The 22,241-nt window shown below is 39.5% G+C and overlaps 2 protein-coding genes across 8 annotated transcripts in view; one reads left to right on the top strand and one right to left on the bottom strand.

Annotated features, from left to right (window-relative positions):
• Positions 1 to 22,241, top strand: part of rn (rotund) — a 55,027-nt gene that overhangs the window by 21,436 nt on the left and 11,350 nt on the right. For 4 of the 6 annotated variants that reach the window (XM_089463007.1, XM_018019071.2, XM_089463009.1 and 1 more), the window contains 2 exons: positions 1,452 to 1,505; positions 2,595 to 2,872. In XM_089463007.1, coding sequence (XP_089319133.1) covers positions 1,452 to 1,505; positions 2,595 to 2,872 — 332 coding nt within the window. Of the gene's footprint in view, positions 1 to 1,451; positions 1,506 to 2,594; positions 2,873 to 17,293; positions 18,495 to 22,241 lie in introns of those variants that run through there. The other 2 variants (XM_018019072.2, XM_089463010.1) reach the window with 2 other exon arrangements.
• On the bottom strand, positions 8,092 to 10,851 carry RacGAP84C (Rac GTPase activating protein at 84C). 2 transcript variants are annotated; one of them, XM_018019079.2, is made up of 3 exons: positions 10,118 to 10,851; positions 9,262 to 10,061; positions 8,092 to 9,200 (listed from the first exon to the last, which is right to left on the bottom strand). In XM_018019079.2, exons 1-3 carry the CDS (start codon positions 10,402 to 10,404, stop codon positions 9,196 to 9,198), a joined length of 1,092 nt encoding a protein of 363 aa, XP_017874568.1. In that variant the 5' UTR covers positions 10,405 to 10,851; the 3' UTR covers positions 8,092 to 9,195. The 2 variants fall into 2 exon arrangements, with proteins under 2 accessions (XP_017874568.1, XP_017874567.1); XM_018019078.2 differs by having other exon boundaries at positions 9,266 to 10,061; positions 10,118 to 10,850.

Genomic DNA, 22,241 nt, shown 5'->3' on the forward strand with positions numbered 1-22,241 from the left:
AACGACTTCAGCTATGCTGGCCATGACTCACAGACTGGGCCAAGACGCGGCCTGGCTGCTGCAAACATGTTGTAGCTCATATTGCTGCACTCAAAGAAATATATATGGAGAACTTGCGAAAGAAAGAGAAAAAGAAGGGGAATGTCTTAATATATTTATGGGAATATTATGGAAAATTAATATGAATTATTATAAATTAAAATGAATTACCATGAATTTTTATGAATTATCAAGAATTATTCTGCATATCCAAAATATATATAAATTGAATTTATAGCAAATATTATGTGCGAATGAAATAAATATTTTTCCCTAATAAAAAAAATATTACTAAAATATTTTGTAAAAAAAAAAAAAAAAAAAAAAAAAAAATATATATATATATATTGATATATATGATATATTGAAAAAAAGTGTAAAACAATACAAATTTTAAACAAACAAATAATAAATTAAATAAATTAATAGTAATATTAATATTTGCAAACCTTTTAGTATATCAATTTTTTTATAATTTTTTTTTTTTTTTCAATAAAAAAAAAATATTTTGTTACTAGTATTCAGAAGAGGAATAATTTCGTTTAAATAATTGAAATAGGTTCACTTTTAAAATATATAACAGTTGGGCACTCGCTTTGTATTCCTTTGCCTCGATCTGCTCATTTTTCTGCTCTCGAAAAGACTGATTCATTTCTTCGAGTGTATCCTGTTGGTTATGCTGCTTGTGCCCCATCGTTCATTCAGTTTGGACAGTTTTGCCAGGCTGGCGCCATTCGCCCGCCCGTAATTAACACTAAAAATGTTGAACAACTTGAGTAGGCCTAGCTGGCAATTTGGGGCCAGCGATTGTCTGCAAATGTTTTATTAGAAAAGCTTTTGACATGCCAGCAGGGCGCCCTCGGCTGCACCGCTAATCCTCGCCAGCGAGTGGCCCCAGTCCTCGGCATTCCCAGCTCATCAACAAATTCACACAATTTTTGCACGCAAATGCACTGGGCACTCAATTATGGATGGATAGAAGATAGATAGATGGAGGGCTGGATGGCTGGCTGACTAGAAGCGAGGCATTAAAGACTATTTGAAAAAAAGAAGAAAATTGTGAAACTATTTTCACATAAACTGTAACTCAACTCGAGCGCGATTTCCCAGTGGCAATCAGAGCGGCCAAGTTTAATTAGAGAAGCCAGCGAGGAGCAGCCTGGTGGCAAAGGGGCAAGCAGCCTGGTGGCAGGTGGCCAGGGGGCAGGTGGCAGGTGGCAGCTTGGCAGTTTGGCGGCGAGCTGACGTGAGTGAACGTCGGCAACTTCAACGGAGACGCGCGGCATGACTTGTACTCGACTCAACTCAACTCGACTCGACTCCAGTCGATTGGACTGACAGCCGTGGCCACATTAGATGGCGCCACGGCTGACACAATTCAACAGCCACTGAAGCAAACAACTCAATTGCAGGTCACTTTCTGGATGACAATCGTCTGGAGCACCATGCGGCGGTCGCCGGACAAGGTAAGTCTTACGATCCCAAGTCAAAGCTTTTCCCTTTTAAGGTCCAGCAACACTTGTCAACAAGATTTCTAATACATATTTTTTTAAATCTCCTTTCGTTTTGATGTTTGCAATTTTTTAAGCAACATAAATTTGAAACGTGAGAGAAGACTGAATAATTAGCCATAGGTCTTGGCATGGGTAGGGAGAATGCCTCATAGAGAGAGAAAGAGAGACAGCTTAGAATGAAAGTATGAGCAGTTATTAAATGAGTAATGCAGCTTAAACAAAATGTATTAATAATGCAATATGAAAGGGGCTAGTAAGGCGGAGTATTAATTATATACTATTCTCTTCATATAATTAAGAGTTAACTCTTGTTGGAATCGCAATAAATAAAGCCGATCAGTTTTAGACAAAGTTAGACAAATGTTTTTTGTTTTTTTTTTTTTTTTTTTTCATGTAAAAGTGTACAAATTTCCAAGTTCAATTAATTGCTAGTATTACATAAAAATTGATTTATTATAATTTTACAAATAATAAATAAAGAGGAAAGTAAATATAAATAAGTAAACTTGAAGATCAACAGAGAATCATTGCAAGAATCTTTTTCTGATTGTATGCTCAATAATTTCAGTATTAATAATATTATTTTAAAAAGTTTTATTTTTAACGAAAACTTGCTGATAGTGATTATATATTAAATTATATTATTATCTTTTTTATATATATTTGAATTACATTTATCGACATTTATTAGTCTATTAAAAATAAAAGTTAAGGCTTATCTTTCTACTTTTCTTTTTCAACTCCGTGCCAAATAAATAAATAAATTTAAAAAAAATAAAAATAAAAAAAAGCAACCATGCATAGTAGGATACCGAAAGTTGTTATCATATTAAGACAAATTAAATTTAATTTAAATTTTACTTAGGCTCTAACAAAGTTTATTTCAATGCACAAGTTAGGCAAGGATCAATGAATTCCATTTATTTATTAATTTTCTTATCAGACTTTTTTCCAGTATTATAAAAAACTTATTTATTCACATATTATAGAATAATATTTATGATATTATTTATTGCAATGCAAGCTATTTCTTTTTCACAGGCAGCCTGGGACTTGGCAGCGCTGTCAACGGTTCCGGCTCCGGGCCGGGAGGCGGCAACTCCAGTTTGGCTGGCGGTTCGCATCATGGCAATCACGTGTCGGCGGCCGCTGCAGCCGCGGCGCATCATCACAACAATGCGGTGGCAGCTGCCTCGGCGGCGGCACTGCTCGTCGTCCCGCAGCCCATCAATGCCAGCAAAATGGGCGGGCCGGGACCGGCCGGCCACGCACCGGCCGGAGGCAGTGGACGAAAGTATCAATGCAAAATGTGCCCGCAGGTAGGTGGAGCCGCTTTCATTGTACGCCGACTGATATTTGCATTGCACTTACCGGTTAAGTTAAGGCTTAAACGTATTTTGGCCGTCGGCCTGGCCAGAGAAGTGTTGACAACGAGTCGACGGCCAACGAGGCGACGCGACGGCTTTTGTTTACAATTTTCCAGTTGATTTGTTTGGCCCAGAAAAGTTTCGAATTTCAACCGGATTTCTGTGCCCGCATCGTATGGCCTGTCTTCTTCAATGCGCCTCCGCCCTCCTCGCCCTCCGCCCCCTCTTGACATGTTAAGCGTGTTTTTTTCCCACATTTCATTCAGCTTGAGCATCAGCCAACACACTTGACCGAAACTGGACAGAAAACGGCATTAATGACACTCAACAGATGCTGCTCATAAAATGTCAATTATGCATCGACCTGCAAGTGTGTGGCCCTCTGCGTGAGTGTGTGTGCATATGTGTGTGTGAGTGTGTGTTTGTCAGTGTGTTAATTGCAGTTAATTGAGCTTATTGTTTTTAACGGTTTCACTTGTTTTTTGTTCTCTTCTGTTTTTTGATCCTCTGCTGACCTGCGGCAGGTGGCACTGCCAGATTTTTGCTGCGTATGTCGAGTCAATGATATGCGTGGGATAATGCAACGGTTGGGGCAGAAGATTAAACTGAAAGGCGGAATAATGCGTGACATTGAGGATTTAGCCTAAAGATAGTTTAGATATAATAAGTTAGAGTTAGCTGCTATGAATTGAGTAAGCAAAACACAGCAAATATTTGCTGGATAAGAAATACTGAAAACTCAATAAGAAACATGAACTCATAATGTAATATTATGAAATACATAATTTAAATTGAATTTAAGCTTTAAAGTAGATGTGTAAAACACAATAGGAGAGAGCCTATCTGCCTTCAGATATTACTCTACTCACCTATAAAAATGGTAAAAAATTGGCGGCTGCTTTAGCTCATATACTGATGCGTATGTGTATATGCGTGTGCCTGTGTGTCTGTGTGAGTGTGTTAACGAAGATCGAACAAATGAAAGTAAATTGAACAACAAAAATCGCAAAAACCCCAACAAAAACAAAAAGAAAATTGTAGAAAATTGTTGTTGTTTTTCGTGTTGTTGGGAGCAGCCGCAGCAGCAGCAATAACGAAATTTTGTTGTCCATTGGACGAATGATATGTCGGCCAGATATGCCACACCCAGAACGCCCACAAATTGTGGTGCGGAGCTAACAGCTAACAGCAGCGTGCGCTGATGAGCGAGGCTCTGCGTGTGTGTGTGTGCGTGTGCGTGTGTGTGTGTTCGGGTGGGCGACTGATGATGTTGATGACGCTGCTGAAAAGCCACCAACAATAGCAACAACAACAACAGCAGCAGCAGCAGCAGCAGCAGCAGCTACGGCTGGGCTGAAGAGGTGTTCATTTGTGCGAGGCGAAGTGAAATAGCAGCATGCCTAAAAGTATGCTGCAAATTTTTTGCAGCTGCCGCAGCGTGCGAGTGAATTCACAGTTGCTGTGCGAGTGTGTGTGTGTGTGTGTGTCAACTTTATGTTTCCTTTTTGTAGCTTACACACATATGCATTTATGAGTATGAGTTTGGGTGCTTACGTGTGTGTGTGTGTGGGTGTGTGTGTAAGCTGCACTACTGGAAATTAGTGCGTTTCTACGCTCAAAAGCGTCTGCTGGTCTGCTGCTACGTTTTTAATTACCCACACTTGGCATTTTTTTCGGTGCTGTTTTGGCAGTCTCCTTGTTGTGCTCGCCGTTGTTGTTGTTGTTGTTGCCAATGCAGCTAAAGCTTCAATTGGAATTACTTCACTTGGCACTCGCATCTGCGTTGTAGCAGCAGCAGCAACTACTTTTTTTTTGTCTTCTTTAAAGCCTTTGACTGGCCACACATCTACGTATCCATATAGCACATAGCCTGTGCATGTCCATGCGCATCTGTGTGAGTGCTCCTCTCTCTCTCTCTGCATGTGTGTGTGTGTGCTGCAGCCAGCCTATCATGTTAGTGTGCGCTGGCCTGCTTTCTCACTTCCCTTCTTCTTCTTTTTTATTTTGGCTGTGCGAGAGGAGGGGCAAATGTTATTTTTGCACTTTTTTTGTTGGTCGAAAAATGATGTGTGAGCGTACGGGCAGGTGGTGGACGTTAAAGCTTTATGATCTTCATTTGCTGCCCGAGAAATCGATGTAGCAATCAAAACTGAACTGGAACTGACTAAAATTTCTGTCTGACTTTAAGCATTTGTTACATTAATTATTAATCACAATTTCTAACATTTTTTCAAATAAAATATAAATATAAAATAAGATATCAACTCACTAATACATATATAATTATTAATTTTTTTTTAAATATTCTTAATTACGTCCATTCTACCAAAATACAAAATTGGAGACAGTGCTTTCATAAATTAAAAAAAAAGAATCAACTGGAATGCGCTCGAAAATGTTCTCTGCGCCCATGCGACTGACACATACGTATGTGTGTGTGTGTGTAACGGTGGGTGTATGTATGCTGGGCATTAAATTGTCGCTGCCTTTTCGGCGCCAGCTCCCCAGCCAACACGCGTAATGCCCCTTTATAATTTTGCACAGCAATTTTTTAGTTACATTTATCGTGAGTTTTTTTTTTATGCATTTCCTCTTTTTTTTTTTTTGGTTTTTGCATTCACTCAACTCACTCCGCTGCCCAGTTTTGTGTGTGCTATGTGCACTAACACAATTACACACGCACAGCCAAGCCGCTGAAGCACTGGACATGCCCCGAAAGGGGGCGTGTAGGCTGCTCAAATAACTCACACTATCAATTAGTAAAATTACATGCGAAAAACGAGCGCAAAATGTTTTGCCACGTTAAGCAAGTAAAAACACACACACAAAAAAAAAAGTAAAACGAAAAAGAAAATCTAAAAAAAATTAGCGCACTCTCGCTCTGCATACACACGCACACACACACACACACACACGCATGAGCACTTGTTGTCGGTAATTCCCCTCATTTAATTAACAATAAAAATAGGCTAAAAAGTCTAAAAAATAAGTAAAAACTGCAAGCGATTATGCATACATGCCACACACATACATAGCCACCGCACACACACACACTCACACACGCACACGCACGTACATTGCGCGCGTGCCATTTGTTAAACAATTTTAACGCGCGCCCCCAAGTAGGCAACGCTTTTTTATCCAGCAGCGCGGCCCACACAAACACACACACACACACGGACACACATGCACGCACACGGATGGCCGGTATTAAAATTTTATCCGATATAATGCATGAATTATGTAAACTATTTTTATATTTATTTTTATTGTTGTCGTTGATTTTTGTTATTTTTTGTTTATTTTGTTTTTATATTTTATTTTTGCAATTTTTCTGAAACGCGTATTGGTGGCCCCAGCGCGTTGCCATTGCCCCTACATGTGCGTGTGTGTGCGTACGTACGTGTGTGTGTGTGCGTGCGTGTTTGTGTTGGTCAGCGGCCTTTAGCATTAGCATTTGGTTAATGTTAACGCGTGTCGCCCTCTATCGACCGAAACAAGTATGCCTCACATGCATTTTTAGTGCGGTTAGCAACTGTACATACACACACACATAGAAGAATTTTAATCTGTGGCAGCTGTCCCGCTTGCACAGCTATTGCCATCTCGCTCCTTCGCATTGTTGCAGTTTGTAACTTGTTTATTATACCCTGAACCCATTTTCAATGGGAAATCAGGGTATAATGGTTTTGTTGAAATGTATGTAACAGGGAGAAGGAGGCGTGGCAGACCCCACAAAGTATATATATTCTTGATCAGGGTGACGAGCTGAGTTGATTTGGCCCTGTCCGTCTGTCTGTCCGTCTGTCCGTCTGTCCGTCTGTCCGTCTGTCCGTCTGTCCGTCTGTCCGTATGTATGAACGCGTCGATTTCCGAAGATATAAGAGCCAGAGACTTCAAATTTTTTTTAAAATGTCCGTAATTACAGCGCGCATATCAAGTTTATCATTAAAATTCGATAACTCATCCCGATCTTTTTTTATCGATAAAAAACCTTATCGAAAACCAGTTATAAAATTATATCTTCTACACCTTTATTGCTAGAGTCTCCAAATTTTTAATGTATGCTTACATGCAATTTATACAATTTCGGTTTTTGTTAAAATTTACCCCCCACCCTTAATTTCACCCCCTCACCCTCACTTTTGTAAAAAGCGTATTTCAAATACTAGAGACTTGTGCTTTGGCAATTACATGCATATCCATGTTATAATCAAAATCTGAAAGTTTCATGAAGATCGTACGTCCATAAAAAAAGTTATTAAACAATTAAGTTCTCATAGTAAGCGCACACTGCAGCCCATGCGTGTTTATGCGTGGGTGCTTGTGTGTGTATGTGTTTGTGTATGTGTGTGTATGTGTTTGTGTATGTGTGTGTGTATGTGTATGTGTGTGTGTGTATGCGTTTGTGTATGTATGCGTGTGTGTGTGTGTCTGTATGCGTGTGTGTGTATGTATGCCTGTGTGTGCGTACGTGCCTGTGTGTGTGTGTGTGCGTGTTTCTTGTGTAAGCTGAAAGACGCGAAAAATTATTGAAATATCTATTGCTCCAAGGGTTCAGGGGATCTCGTAGTCGAGCAGTCTCGACTAGAGCTTTCTTACTTGTTTTTAATTTTATTATGTGTACATTATTTTGCCAATGCATTAATATGTGTGTGTGTGCGTGTGTGTGTGTCTATTTATGCACTCGTCCGTTGCATTCAAGTGTTTTGTTTTGTTTTGCTTGTATTTTGCATATTGCATGAAATCATGCGCTTTTTTTTCCCAGTTCCTACGAAAATGGTTTTTAAAACGTCAACTCGTTAGCTCTGTGTGTGCGTGTGTTTATGTCTGTGTGTGTGTGCTTTGCTTTTTTTTTAGAACTTTGCTTATTAATTTTTTATTATTGTATTAACGCTTGGGGCAACTTATTTATTTATATACAAATTTATTCAGTTGATGTTTTGCTTGCTGCTTCAAATAACATCAATAATCAACATGCCGCAAATATGTTCCAGCGAATTATTAATTTTATAAAATTTTTTCTCGTTGCCTCTCAGGGTTTTAGCAAATTCAGTTTAAGGCTCTTAAAGCCTGACGAAAGTTATAAGAGCCTTAAATATATTATGAATCGAATTTATTTTTATAAAAATATTGAATGGAATATGGATTAAATGAAATAAAATATTAAATTGTATATGTAAGCACATTATTTTTATTGAAGCTGTTTATAAATGACAAATGTATTCCTTATAAAAAATATATATATGTTTATAATATATTATCTGTGGCTTCCATTCCAGCTTTTGGATCTCCACTCTTAACAAATCATTAAAGAGCCATATTCTCCCTTGCTCAAAAACTAAACTCAACCTATGATTTCTTCTATTTATGAAGTTCTCTTTTTAATAGAATTTAAAATTTTAGAAACGAAACTTGTTTCAGCTCAAGTTGCTTATCTAACTTCACGATGACTCTTACAGCTTTAACAATAAATACAAAGAAAATAGAATTAACTTAATAAAAAGGAATGAAGTATGGATAAATTGCAAACCAAATTGCATTTTCAAATATAATAATATTTAATCAGAGAAACGGCTCAGTTAGTTGGTGGCATAATCATTCCCAAATGTAAAATAAATTGAATTTTTAAATGCGTTATCATTATTTTATCAAAATAGTTACGTTAATTGCTGATGTATTCATTCCCAAAAAAATAAATTGTGTTTTTGTGGTATCTAATATTTTGTTTGATATCCACTCGAAGATAAATTACCAAGCTCATCGAAGATCTATATTTACTCAAAATTACTCATTTGCTCAAAACCCAAAATCAACTTAAGAGCTTTTCTTAAGTCTAATATGAACTGCTCTAATTGAGACTCTCAGCTCTAGTAACGAAAATTGAGTCAGCCTAAACACGGTTTTAAATATCGTGCAGAGCTCTCCTCTTCATCTCCTGCTGAATGGCATGAATTCAACGACAAAGTGAATAATATTTTTAAGAAACCATATTTCTTTTAGAGCTGTGAACAAGTGTTTACTATCTATCCCCCACATCTTTTGTTAACTGATGTTTTCACTATTTCACACATCTCTGCTCAACTGTGCTTGCTGGAAACAGCTGTGTTATCGGTGTGTGTGTGTGCGTGCGCGTGTGTGTCTGTGTGCGTAATTAGCCTTAGTGCTCAAATTACAATTAACCAAAACAAGCTAACAAAATAACGGGGCTAGTCTATGCTATCCATTAGTCAGCTATCAACAATCTCGAATTGACCTGGACTCAGTCAGCGAGATTAACCTGTGAAAGGGCAGCAATCAGATATCGAACCAAATGGGAAGAGGGTGCTTTTGATACAAACCTACCATGGATCGGAAGTAGGTCTTCACGGACTGCCAGTGAGCGCTGGAGGGATGGTAGTTTTCACGCTTCCACTCGTCATCGTCCAGCGAGCTGGCTGGCAGCAGCGGCTCCACCTCGAGGAACTGCGCCCAGAAGCCGGCCGACTGCAGCAGCAGGACACGCAGCACCTGCTGCCACAGGACAATGTTGCTCAGGTTCAAGTCGGCGTCGTCAAAGAGCGTGGGCGCGAATACAACGGCGATGTTATTGATGGACATCTTCACGGCTGGACTCTCGGCGATGCGCTGCCAGTGCAGCATGAGGAAGGCCAGGGTGTCGCGATGCGCCTGCGGCAGATCCACCATGGCCAGATAGAGCTGCTCCTCGACAGCCAGCGGATCGCTGAGCTGCGTGGCGAGCACAAAGTCCGGCCTGTGGTACATGGGTATCAGGGGTCGCTCCAGCGAGCGCAGAAAGTCCTTCACGCAGCAGCAGAGTGTGTGCGTATCCTTGTCGCCCAGATGCGGCGTCGCCTTGCCGCGCAGCAGCTTGTGCCGCAAGCGCTTGACCTTGTCCCTGGTGGAGGAGACTCGATAGAGCCCCTCCAGCTCCAGGCCGCGTGCCTCGATCTCCGTCACACAGTGCACGATCAGCGCGGGCACCATGGGCGCCACATGCGGCACATAGTCGCTCAGATGGCCCCGCTTCGTGCTGGCCAACGGCTGTGGAATGCAGTTGACCGTCAGCTGACTGCAGCACTCCGTGTGGCAGCGCAGCGGACAGTCGCGGCACCTCAGGCTAGCCACACCAAAGCGAATGCTGGAAGCCAAGCGACTCATATGAATGTCGTGTGAATATCATATGCATATACTCACCGCTTGTTGCACTGCACGCAGTTGCCCACGTTCGAGTAGTAGGCCTTCAGCTTGAAGTTGTGCTGGCGCAGCAGCAGGAGCGGCGACTGCGGCTGAGCCGCGGGGTAGATGGGCGTGTAGCAGTCATCCCGCTGCAGCGATATGTCGTCGCTGCCATTGGGATTCATGTGGATGCGCAGGCGATCGTCCAGCAGGGAGTCTATCGACTGCTCATCGTACATGCGAAACTGCCTGCTCAGATCATTGAACGAACTGTACTCGCGTCTCAGACGGTCCTTGGCCTGCATTGCAGCGTGTTGTGGCAGCGACTGGGTCCCAACCTCAAATGCCGCACACGCCAAACGTTGGTCGTCTGTTGTGCCCAGTTATCGCCACTTCTGACACTCAACCACACACACACACACACACCTATATAGATATGTGTGTGTGGATATATAGCTGTGTGCGCTGAGCAAATCAGCTGTCACTCTTCATTGAGTCAGCTGCCTGGCCAATGTATTTCCAGCAAAATTTTACTTCGCAGAATGTTTGCTTTTCCTCTTCGCTCAACTACGACTCGCACTCACGCTATACAGTTAGTTCGCAAGCTAATAATTCCGAATAGAATAAAGACTTTGCCGGCTTTGCTCGAAAACAGATAATATTTTCATTATTATATTTTATGAATGTCGAACACAGCTGAGGCTGCTTTGTTATTTGATAGCTTCATGATTGCAATTGTTTAGACTAACTAATGACAACATATCAGATGTTTTGGATTTGATATTTATATATATATATATATATATAGTTTTTTTTTTTTTTTTTTTTTTTTTTTTTTTTAGAGTACCTCCTGCACATCATTTAGACATTGGTGTTTTATTTTCCTCACGAGTTAGTTGTCTTAAATGCCGTGCAGCTTGGACTATGCGTGTGCGTACATATGCGTATGTACCAGGTACACATATATATCTATTGAAGTATACAATATCTGTATATGTTTGTGATCGGATTTGGCAGAAATCTGCACAGCATGAAGCCATCTAGGCATACATGTCAGCTGCAAGGTTCTCCTCTCTTTTATCCTCTCCTATCTTATTGTGTGGCCATCTCATCTCAAAAAGTCTGTGGCGTTACGTTTTTTTTTTTTTTTTTTTTTTTTGCCATATCTTTGGGGTTTGGCTCAAAGACGCTTGTCCGAGGTACCTTACATATGGTGACTGCTTCAGGTATTTCTGTCTAGTTGGCTTGGAGGGGTCCACCTCACTCTTTTGACGGTCATGTGTTTATTTAGTTTTCAGCGGGCTAAAGATTTTATGAAATTAACATTAGAAATGCTTCAATAACTTTAAGAGAATTTAATGTTTTTAATAAAATTTCTTTGTATATTTAATAAATTTAAATATACCTTAATAGGAAAGATGGTTAAATGCCTTAATTGCTATGGCTTTCAATCTAATTTTATTGAAGTCATCTCGGAGATCAAACGAATACAATCGGGGAGGAGTCTATTCAGTCTCTTGTTGTTTGTGTTGGTGGTTCCTTTCCTTTATTTTATTCCACAGTTTTTTCCTTTGCATAAAGGTAACAGCAAGCTAAAACGATTGTGTTGTAATTTATTAACGAATTGCAATAAATTCAACATAGAGTTGGTTTCAAAACAATAGTCGTAAAACAGTATAAGAAACAAGTAAGAAGGCTCCAGTCGAGACTGCTCGACTAGGAGATACCCTGAACCCTCCAAACTGATATTCTAATCATTCTGGACTTCTTTTATGCACACATACATACACATGCACGTATAAGCACGCGCTTTGCAAACTGCGCAGCTAGCAGCGGCTGCGCTTGGGCTGCACTGCAGTGTGGGCAATATAACGAGAATTTATTTGTTGAATAATTTCTTTTGTAGACATACGATCTTAATGAAACTTTTAGAGCGTAATCATATGGCTTAAATGTGTGTACATTTCAAAGCACAAGTCTCTAGTACTTGAAATGCGTTTTTTACAAATTGGGGGCGAAGGGGGCGTGGTATCCAAAATCTGTAAATTACAAAATCTTTGTATCCATTAACTTTATATACAACGCAAATTTGAAGTCTCCAGGTCTAAAAGTGTTCAAAATAAGCTGAAAAAACATTGTCGATTTTTCGATTATTCTCGATAAAAAAGTTATCGGATGAGTTATCGAAAAAATAAAGCAAACTTGTACTGCCTATGGTATACACGAGTATGCTTGCCAAATTTCAGCTCTCTAGCTCTTATATCTTCTGAGATCCTTTTGCTCATACGGACGGACGGACGGACGGACGGACGGACGGACGGACGGACGGACGGACGGACGGACGGACAGACGGACAGGGCTATATCGACTCAGCTCGTCGTCCTGATCAAGAATATATATACTTTATGGGGTCTGCGATGATTCCTTCTGCCTGTTACATACTTTTCACAAAACCATTATACCCTGATTTCCCATTTTCAATGGGTTCAGGGTATAAAAATAATTAAAACAAGTAAGAAGGCTCCAGTCGAGACTGCTCGACTAGGAGATACCCTGAACCCTCCAAACTGATATTCTAATCATTCTGGACTTCTTTTATGCACACATACATACACATGCACGTATAAGCACGCGCTTTGCAAACTGCGCAGCTAGCAGCGGCTGCGCTTGGGCTGCACTGCAGTGTGGGCAATATAACGAGAATTTATTTGTTGAATAATTTCTTTTGTAGACATACGATCTTAATGAAACTTTTAGAGCGTAATCATATGGCTTAAATGTGTGTACATTTCAAAGCACAAGTCTCTAGTACTTGAAATGCGTTTTTTACAAATTGGGGGCGAAGGGGGCGTGGTATCCAAAATCTGTAAATTACAAAATCTTTGTATCCATTAACTTTATATACAACGCAAATTTGAAGTCTCCAGGTCTAAAAGTGTTCAAAATAAGCTGAAAAAACATTGTCGATTTTTCGATTATTCTCGATAAAAAAGTTATCGGATGAGTTATCGAAAAAATAAAGCAAACTTGTACTGCCTATGGTATACACGAGTATGCTTGCCAAATTTCAGCTCTCTAGCTCTTATATCTTCTGAGATCCTTTTGCTCATACGGACGGACGGACGGACGGACAGACGGACAGGGCTATATCGACTCAGCTCGTCGTCCTGATCAAGAATATATATACTTTATGGGGTCTGCGATGATTCCTTCTGCCTGTTACATACTTTTCACAAAACCATTATACCCTGATTTCCCATTTTCAATGGGTTCAGGGTATAATAAATAGATATAGCAAATGGAACTCAAGAATTAACATTTTTCCTGCTTGACTTTAAACAATCCTTAAATCAAAGCATAAATAAGCTTATCATGTAATTTACAAATATTATATTACTAAGAAGAGTAGACGAACAATATTTCCAAATAGAATCCAAATAAGTTCCGCCTTCCTCTTTAGTCATTCAGAGTCAGCTTTAAACAAGCTTCAAAGTCAAATGTGAAAACATTTCAAAAAACAAAAGCAAATATCCCTTTAAATATTTGTGCAAGGCTCGGGAGAATTCAATGTCACGCCGCGGAGATTGGTGTAAAACAATCTGATGGGAAAACAATTTGTGAAAGTATCAATGAATTCTAAGCGCGATGAAAATGGCTCAATGGCCGCGCTAAATGGATGAAAAATTCATGGAAAAACGCTTTGCGGCCGACAAACAAAATACGTCAAAAAAACTAACAAGAACTGAAAAGAAAAAAATCAAAAACTAAACGCCATCAAAAGCGAAAATGTTAGAAGCAGAGTAAAAAAAAAAAATTGAAATAAAAATATAGAATATTTTTTTATTTTCGATTTTTGAGTTTGGCGTCTGACAAATGTGCCGCACTCTATATACTTGCCGGCGCAGCGCTTTGCCGTCAATTTTTTAACGAACGAATCGACGTGAGTGGTGCGGGGGTTGGCGGGTCGCAGTGCTGGGGGTTTGGGTGCGAATGAGGCACAGCAACGGGCGAAATTAACGAACGAGGCGGCCAAAAGGCGAATGAATTTGATTTTTATATTTTTGTTGCCGTTTTTTAGGCGTCAGCTGCAGCAGCGCAGTCAACGCACTGTGTGTGAGTGTGCGTTTGTGTGTGTGTGTATGTGTTTGATTGGATGGGCTGTCTACTCCTCTGTGTGTGTGTGTGTGTGTGTGCGTGATGGGCGTCGCATTGAATTCGTAGTTATTAATGCGTATTGAAATGCACATGTGCATACACAGCCACACACACATATCGACAGAGTTATGTGAGTGTGTATTTGTGTGCTTTGTTTGTATTCAAAGTCCACAAACGCCAGTCACGCATTGGAATAAGCCCATGCAAGTAACCATAGCAAATGTGCGGGCTTTGGCCCCAAAAGCCGACACACCGACGCCCACACCCCTCACTCCTCAACCCACATATGTATGCATGTGTGTGTGTGTGTGCTTTCTACTGTCCACTGTGCTCCAACGCAACACAACAAAACAACTAAAAAAATCTCTGTGACACGCAAAAAAAAAGCAAAAAAGTAAAGCAAGCCAAAGCAAAATACAAAACAACGTAGAAGCACACACACACACACACGGAAAACACAACCACGCTAAAAAAAAAAAAGGAATAGGAAATATTACATCGAAATCCACTGACAGTGTTGCCACATGGTGTTAATTAATTTTTCACACACGAAAATGTTGCCACAGCTTTTTCTAAAAGTGAAAACGTTTTTTCTTTTGCATAGATAAGCGAAAATGTTGCAAAAGATGTTTGATGATATATGCGTATATAGATGTGGGATCTCGGAATGGAAAAAGATATGTTAGCTCTTTAAGATTTTTTAGTAATAAAGATTATTTTTTATTCTGAGCTTTGATGAATTGGGTTTATGCAGAAAATTTTTTTTTTATATGTATTAAATATTTTATACACTCGTATCCATATTTATTTGTCAAATCCACATTCGCTTCACTATAAATATTTTCTTATATACATACATTCTACTCAATTGGATGGCATGAGAGCCTTATCCCAACCGTAAAAATACCCATAAAATACTTCGCCAAAGTTTGATTAGTATTCTAGTCGAAAAATATTGAATTTGACAAATGAATGAAATAAATGAGATATCTCGAAATAATGGAATTTGTACAAAGAGTCTAAGAATGTTTTTTTTTTTTTTTTTTTAATTTTTTATTATTATTTATGATAATTCTATTTTATTTTTATTGTTTTTAATTTGTATAGTTTTTGATTATTAAGATCAGCTTTTATCGTCAAAACGAAATTCCTTAGTGAGCGACCCAATTCATATTCGGCTGCGCTTACTAGAGTAAGAGATTTATTTGAATCGAAAGGTTATGAATACTTTATTAAAATGAGATTTGTGTGTTTTTTTTTTTTTATTTAAAATTTTTTTTTTTTTTTTAAATAATTTTGCTTAGACCTTGTTGCGCATTTCATATTAAGCTTTAATTAGTGGGGAAGCCTGTTAGCCCACATATATTTTTCAGATCTACACTAAATTATTTGTGATTCTATTTTACAACACTTCTAGCTCTGCAGATTCCTGCGCTGAATCCTTTTCTTCCTCGCAAGTTGTTAATAATAGCCCGATTGAATTCGAAATTGGTTAAATGCTGTGTAAATACTGTGAATATCGCTAGATCTAGGGATATATGTTTGATTTATCTGCTATTTATAAGCATTTGCACCTACTAAATCGAGAGCCATTATATAAATTCTGCCATTCTGCCAAAATAAGAGTTAATATTGTATACCCTTTATTACAAACTGAAATCCAATTTTATATACTCAAAGTTTTGCGAGTCGAGTAGTCCACCTAAATTGTCTAACCCAATTCTATACTACTAAGAACAGTCATTTGTAATATATATACACTTTTCAATGGCAACTCTACGGCTTTTTTTATGCCGTGAAGTTCAATTCAAATGAAACTAAAAAGCAAAATCTAAAAGCAAATTCAAACACAAAATACAAAACACAATCGCAAAAGCAACAACAACAACAACAACAAGCCGCGGAAGGGGCAACGGCAAAGCAAACGCAAAGGCAAAACGGAACAGCAAAAAATGCCATTTTTGAGCGGGTCAGAAGTGCGGCGTGCGAGCGAGACGGCACGAGCCAATGGAAAAAATTGTTTCCTGTGACAAGGCGGCCACGAAAAAAAATGTTGAAGGGGAGGCTGCGTGGAAAAAATGCACAGCAAATGGAAATGGAAGAAGTGCAAAAGCGAAAAAAAATAGAAAAAAATTCGAGCGGGGCGAGCAGAGCAGCTGAAGCGTATGGAGTAGAAGTCGAGGCAAGGTTGCAGCAGCAGCAGCATCCACAGCCGCAGCCGCAGCCACAGCAGCAGCAGTAGCAGCTGGGAGAAGAAAAAAAAACAACTTAGGAATAGCAGCGACGAGCAGCAGACAAACGACGGCTGCAGCGCAGCGGAAGGAGTTCGCTTTGTGTGTGTGAGTGAGTGAGTGAGAGGGTTGTGGAGTGGGGAGTGCGGACTGTGACTGTAGGAGGGGTGGAGACTGCTGGCAGTTAAGCCACGCGGTGGCTTAGGTCAGGACAGAGGCTGACTGAGGTGTGCGCTGCGTAGCTCTGTGTGGGTATGAGTGTGTCGTGTATGTGTGTGTGAGTGTATGAGTGTGTGTAAAACATTTTTTTCAGTTTTGCTACGCTTTCGAGTTGCTAGACTGATAGAGTGCTCCGGCGCTTGACAACACTGCACTTCATATTGCAGTGTGACCTGCGTTGGCTGCGAGCCGCGGCGGCGGCATTAAAAAAACTATTGCCTACTTTTATGCGCTGTCAAATATTCTATTACACAAATAGCGCGTGACAATAACAATAATTGCAATTATAATAGCAATTGTTTGCAGCTTAATTAGTTAATTTATTGCACAGTTTCCCCACTTCCACACCTCTATTTCGGCCTCGCCAGACCGCCAAAAACCAAAACCAAAATGCAAAGTCAAATTGCAAAAAGCTCTTCAATGCAAACGCTATGAAAAAAAATGATAAAAAAAAACAAACGGCATCAAAGTCGAACAAAACAAAATGATGGAAAAAATGCCATGGTCTGGGCTCGAGTACACGGGGCGGCAAGTGGGGGAGCAGTGGGCGAGGGGGTTAACTGAGGGGGCGGCCAGCAGATTTGGGGGCGGTAAAGGCTAACACGAAGCTGCCAGCGAAAAAATTCCGTGCGTTTGTATGTCTATGCGAGCGTGTGTGTGTGTGTGTGCGTGGGCAAAACTTCCCCTTTTTTAAATTTTTTACTCACACACACACATACATACACACAATACTTCCTCTTTTTTATTTTGCGCGTTTTTTAGAGCCCATCGGTTGGCTCCAAACTTGCCCCACACCAAATTGAGTTTGGGTCAATGTTGACGGCAAGTGCTTGCTGTTGTTGTTGTTGTTGCTGTTGCTGTTGTTGTTATCGTTGTTTTGGCGCTGCTCTGTCAGGTGGCTGCGACGCGGGCAGCGCTGCCGCCGCGAACAGCGCAGCATTTGAATAGCGCCGGCAGCGACGCCGCCTATGCAACCAAAACTTTTTTTTGCCTTTCGCCGAGTGTCTGTGTCTGTGTGTCTATGTGTGTGTGTGTGTGACTGAGTGACTGTGTGTGCGTGGCATTTTTTTGCCCGTTTAGTTGGTTGTTGTTGTTGCTGCCGCTGCTTTTTTTTATTTTTATTTTGCGAGCTATGTATGTGTGTGTGTGTGTGTGTGTGTTGGCGCTTGCCCCTTTGCTGGGTGTAGTTGTTGTTGTTGTTGCTGCTGTGTCGGCCGGCGGCGGCCTTTAGTAAGCTGCCACCCACACACATACACACACACGCATACAACTACATTATGCTGCTGCTGCTGCTGCGTTTTGAAGAGCCGCTGCGTCTGTGTTAGTGCGCGTTTTGTCTGTCTGGCAGCCAGCTCGTGCCTGTCGATGCTGCGTTGCTTTGCATCTCTCTCTCTGTGTGTGTGTGTGTATGTGCGACCCCCCGAAAAATATATTGTTTCAGATTTTTTCATCATCGCTTTAGTTGAGTTTTTACATTGGTGACGGATCGTGCTCTCGGCTCGGTACGCGTTGCTGCTCCAAAACGAAACGAATCTCGACTCTCGACGTTCGACGCTCGACGCTCGCTGCTCTACAGGGCCAAAGCGCGCGTCTTTCAGTTCAGCTGTGTGTTTTTCTGTGTGCGCAACATGTTCCTTGAGACGCCGCCAATAAAAGTAACTACAACAGCAGCAGCAGCAGCAGCGACAGCAACAGCAGCAGCAACAGCAACAACAAACAACTCGCAGCGTCTTCGGCTCGCGTCGTCCGTATCGTCTTTGTTGTTGTCGTCGCGACAAGGCTTATAAAAAGTAGCAATCCCAATAACAACAGCAGCTAGAAGAAACAGCGTAACGAAAAAAAAAAAAAAAAAAATACAAAAAAAGAAAGGAAACAAACTAAAACTCGAACTCGCACTTGACTCGGTTTCGGTTTCCGTTTCCGGTGCGCGCTTTAGACTTTTTCTGGCTGCTGCCTTTCGATTCAATTGCGCGCTTTGTGTTTATTTATTGCTTCAGCACACAAACAACGTACGCGTGTGTCTGTGTTGGTGTATCTTTAAGACACGCGAGCGTCTAATGCCGCATGGCTGGCCGTCACGTGCTTTGCCGCTAAGAAGAAAGCGAAGCAAACACAACAGCAGCTGGCTTTTGTTTTCCTTGCCACACGTACACACTTGCCGCTTGTGAATGTATGCTGTGTGTGTGCTCGTGGATGTGGATGTGTGTGTGTGTGTGCATATAAATAATAAATGTTCTTTACGTACTTCGTGACTCTGTGTGTGTGTGTGTGTGTGTGGGGATGTGTGGCTGGGTGTGGGTGCATATCAGCTGTTACTTGTGTTCAATATCAAGGTCACAATTATCCTTCAGCTTCCGCCTTTCACTCGACAAAACATAACAAAATCTCCGACGGTACAGAAGCAATCGTCGAGCACTTGTTAAAAATGGGAATACTTCGTAGACTTTGGCGACATTTAAAGTGAAAGCAGCAGAACTGATTTATGAAATATTTACCGTATAACTGTCTTTTTTTTATGATAATGGAAAGCAAGTGTGATCCACATTTGGATTTATTTTTCAAAATTTAACTAGGCAACCTTTCTCTTAACTGCACTTCCACTATGGAATATAAGTATTATTTTCTTCACTCCACTTCCATTTTGGAATACTTTTGGATGCATATAAATTTGTAAATTATAAGTTGTAATCATAATATTATAAACTATTGATAGATTAGCAAAAGTAGACAGATGAAGAATGTTAGCCTATAGAGAGAAGTCTGACTTTCAAATAGCTACCCAGGCAATTCAATATAACTAACAAAGCCTTATTAAGTTTATATATTTTATATATATTTGTTCATATATATTTACGGTTATGTGCATATAGCGATAAATCGAAAGAAATTTTATTTCCTTGAACAAAATCGTTCTCTATAATTCTCGATAATCTGAATTTCTGTATAAGTCGAAAAAAAAAACTAATCCCCTTGCCATTTCGAGTTAACGGGACTCAACTGTATTTGCAAACAATAAATCTTAATTCAATAAGTAGAATGGCCCTAAAGAGCTATGAATACAGATGTGCTCTCTTCTTCATAATCCTTCTTATTATACCCTGAACCCATTGAAAATGGGAAATCAGGATATAATGTGGTTTTTATATTTTGAACATTAATACAATATACAAAACATTAATCCGAATTATTTGGATGAAACCAGTAGACTCGCTTGAATAAAATTCATGTAATATTTGGAAATAACTTTAGAAATAAATTTTATAATCATCCTAATATAGTTAAGTGAAAAATTTATGAGTATATTTGCTTAGAAATGTTGTTAAATACAAAATGCATTAAACAAATTCAGCAGGCTAACATATTTGAAGGATTTCCGTGGGCATGAACTAGTTAATATATGTAAAGCTCTGACAAGTCTAGTTTTTTAGTACTCCCACCTACATTTTGATATCTGTCACAAATGAAGTGCTAATTTACTAATCAGAAGCTAATTCTTTTTCCCTACGAACTCTACACACAATTATGATCTTCGAGCACAGATCAGTCTGATAATAATTCATGACTCAAGATCTGAACTGAAACAGCTGTTTAGGCTCATTTACATTTATATATGAAGGAAGAGACACCTAAACGTAGTCTACTTAAAGCCGAACTCACTTTGCAGCTTTTAAGAAAATATTGCACTTTAAGCCGTTATAACTAGACCCTTATATAATGCTCTGCACACATTGCTCACATAATCCCAGGCTCGATTACCTCAGGCACATATTTTTCGAGCTGACTTCACATGAACTCGATCTGCTGCTGCTCGCCTGGGTCTTTGCAACTGTGAGCTTGATCAAAGAAATCATTCGAGCTGAAAGAAATTGGGCAGCGCAAACACCTTGTGCTCCATTTGAATATATGAGACACAGCCTCAGGCAGAGTCTGAGCCTGAGCCTGAGCCTGAGCCTGAGGCACGCATGATCCAAGTTTGGGAATTCAATATGCTGAGAAGATGCAAAGCAAGCGCCACACAAATCGCTGCATAGTCCGTTAATGAGACACAGCTGCCAGTTCACAGCTGTGCCACGCCCCTACACACACACACACAGACGTCCACACGGTACTCGTGTGGAGCCCTTTTGGCCATCAACTGAATGCGGCCATCGATCAGTTAATCAATGGCAATTGCAGCGTTCACAACGTCCACGGGCCGAATAATTCTAATAGTGATAATAAAAGCAAAAACATATTATTTGTAATTAACAAGCAGTGCAAAAATTAATTGCATATTTAAAATGCTGTGAAATAAATTAATGATTAGTGCAAGCAAACGTGAACGCAATCTAAAAAAAAAGTTAATAAAATATAAAAAGTATCCACGGCAAATGTGAAATTAAATATCAAATGAATAAAAAATAATAATAATAATATTGAAGAAAAAAAAACCCAACTGTGCGGATCGTATGACACCGAGAAATGCATTTTTCATTAACTGACAAATAGAGGAGAAAAAAAAAACTTAATAACAAAAAAAATGTAGCCTGATACGCAAACATTTTTGTGATTTTCTACAATTTAATAAAACAAGCTAAAAAGTGGTGTGAAAAATGCATTAATCAGCCAACAACAATAGGAAAATGTTATGAATAATAAAAGAGCGGACGAACTATAGGCCCCTTCCCCGCCCCGCCATTAACACATTTTTTGTTTTTAATTTTACACAATTTTCAATTAATATTAAAAAGAAAAAAAAAAAGAAAACAAAGTTTGAGTCATGAGGGCAGGGCAAACCGCTAAATGTTAATTAGTTAAAAGCTCGAACTATGCATTAACCCGAACTTCAACCCACAGAACAAACACGCACACACACACACACACAGTTACAGAAACAACTAACACACATACTCGCATAATTACATACAAACATTCCCCTATTTTTACAGATTATTTGTTGTATTTTTTCACATTTTTCTGCTTCTTTGTTAATTCTATTTTAGGACGGGGCTTACATTATATGCAGCACATAGGCAGATAAATCCATATACTACTACATAAATATATATGTATATAACTCACATTCTAGTGTAGGGCCCACTCTTTACATAACACTCGGATAGCCGTGAAACGCATTCCGTTATTTGTACACAAATAATTATTTAGCTAACAAATAAAAATCAGAAAAATTATATACAGTTGAATACATATATGCACAACCTTTGCCCCTTCATTCTGGGGCTTATCTGCACAAGTGCAAAACGTGATTTCGGGTCGTTGACAATTTTCGTGCTCCATTTGCATTAAATCAAACGAGACAAGGAAAGCATTTATGCTATTCATGAAAAACTCAAAAACTAACAATTCAAATGTTTTTCTATTCAAAAAGTTGTTAATTATCTGAAATATCAGGTAACTCAAGTAACTCTTTAAGATTTGACTTGAGTCTTGTCATTAAATACTTGAACACTTGGGTTTTGTCTACCTTTTAGATAAATTAATCTCAAGCGAAACTAATTTTATATAATCTTTAAGTCTATGACAAAAGGACATTGTGT

The sequence above is a fragment of the Drosophila arizonae genome, chromosome 2 (genome assembly GCF_054131065.1).
Source record: "Drosophila arizonae isolate 15081-1271.41 chromosome 2, UAZ_ARI_1.0, whole genome shotgun sequence".
Taxonomy (NCBI): domain Eukaryota; kingdom Metazoa; phylum Arthropoda; class Insecta; order Diptera; family Drosophilidae; genus Drosophila; species Drosophila arizonae.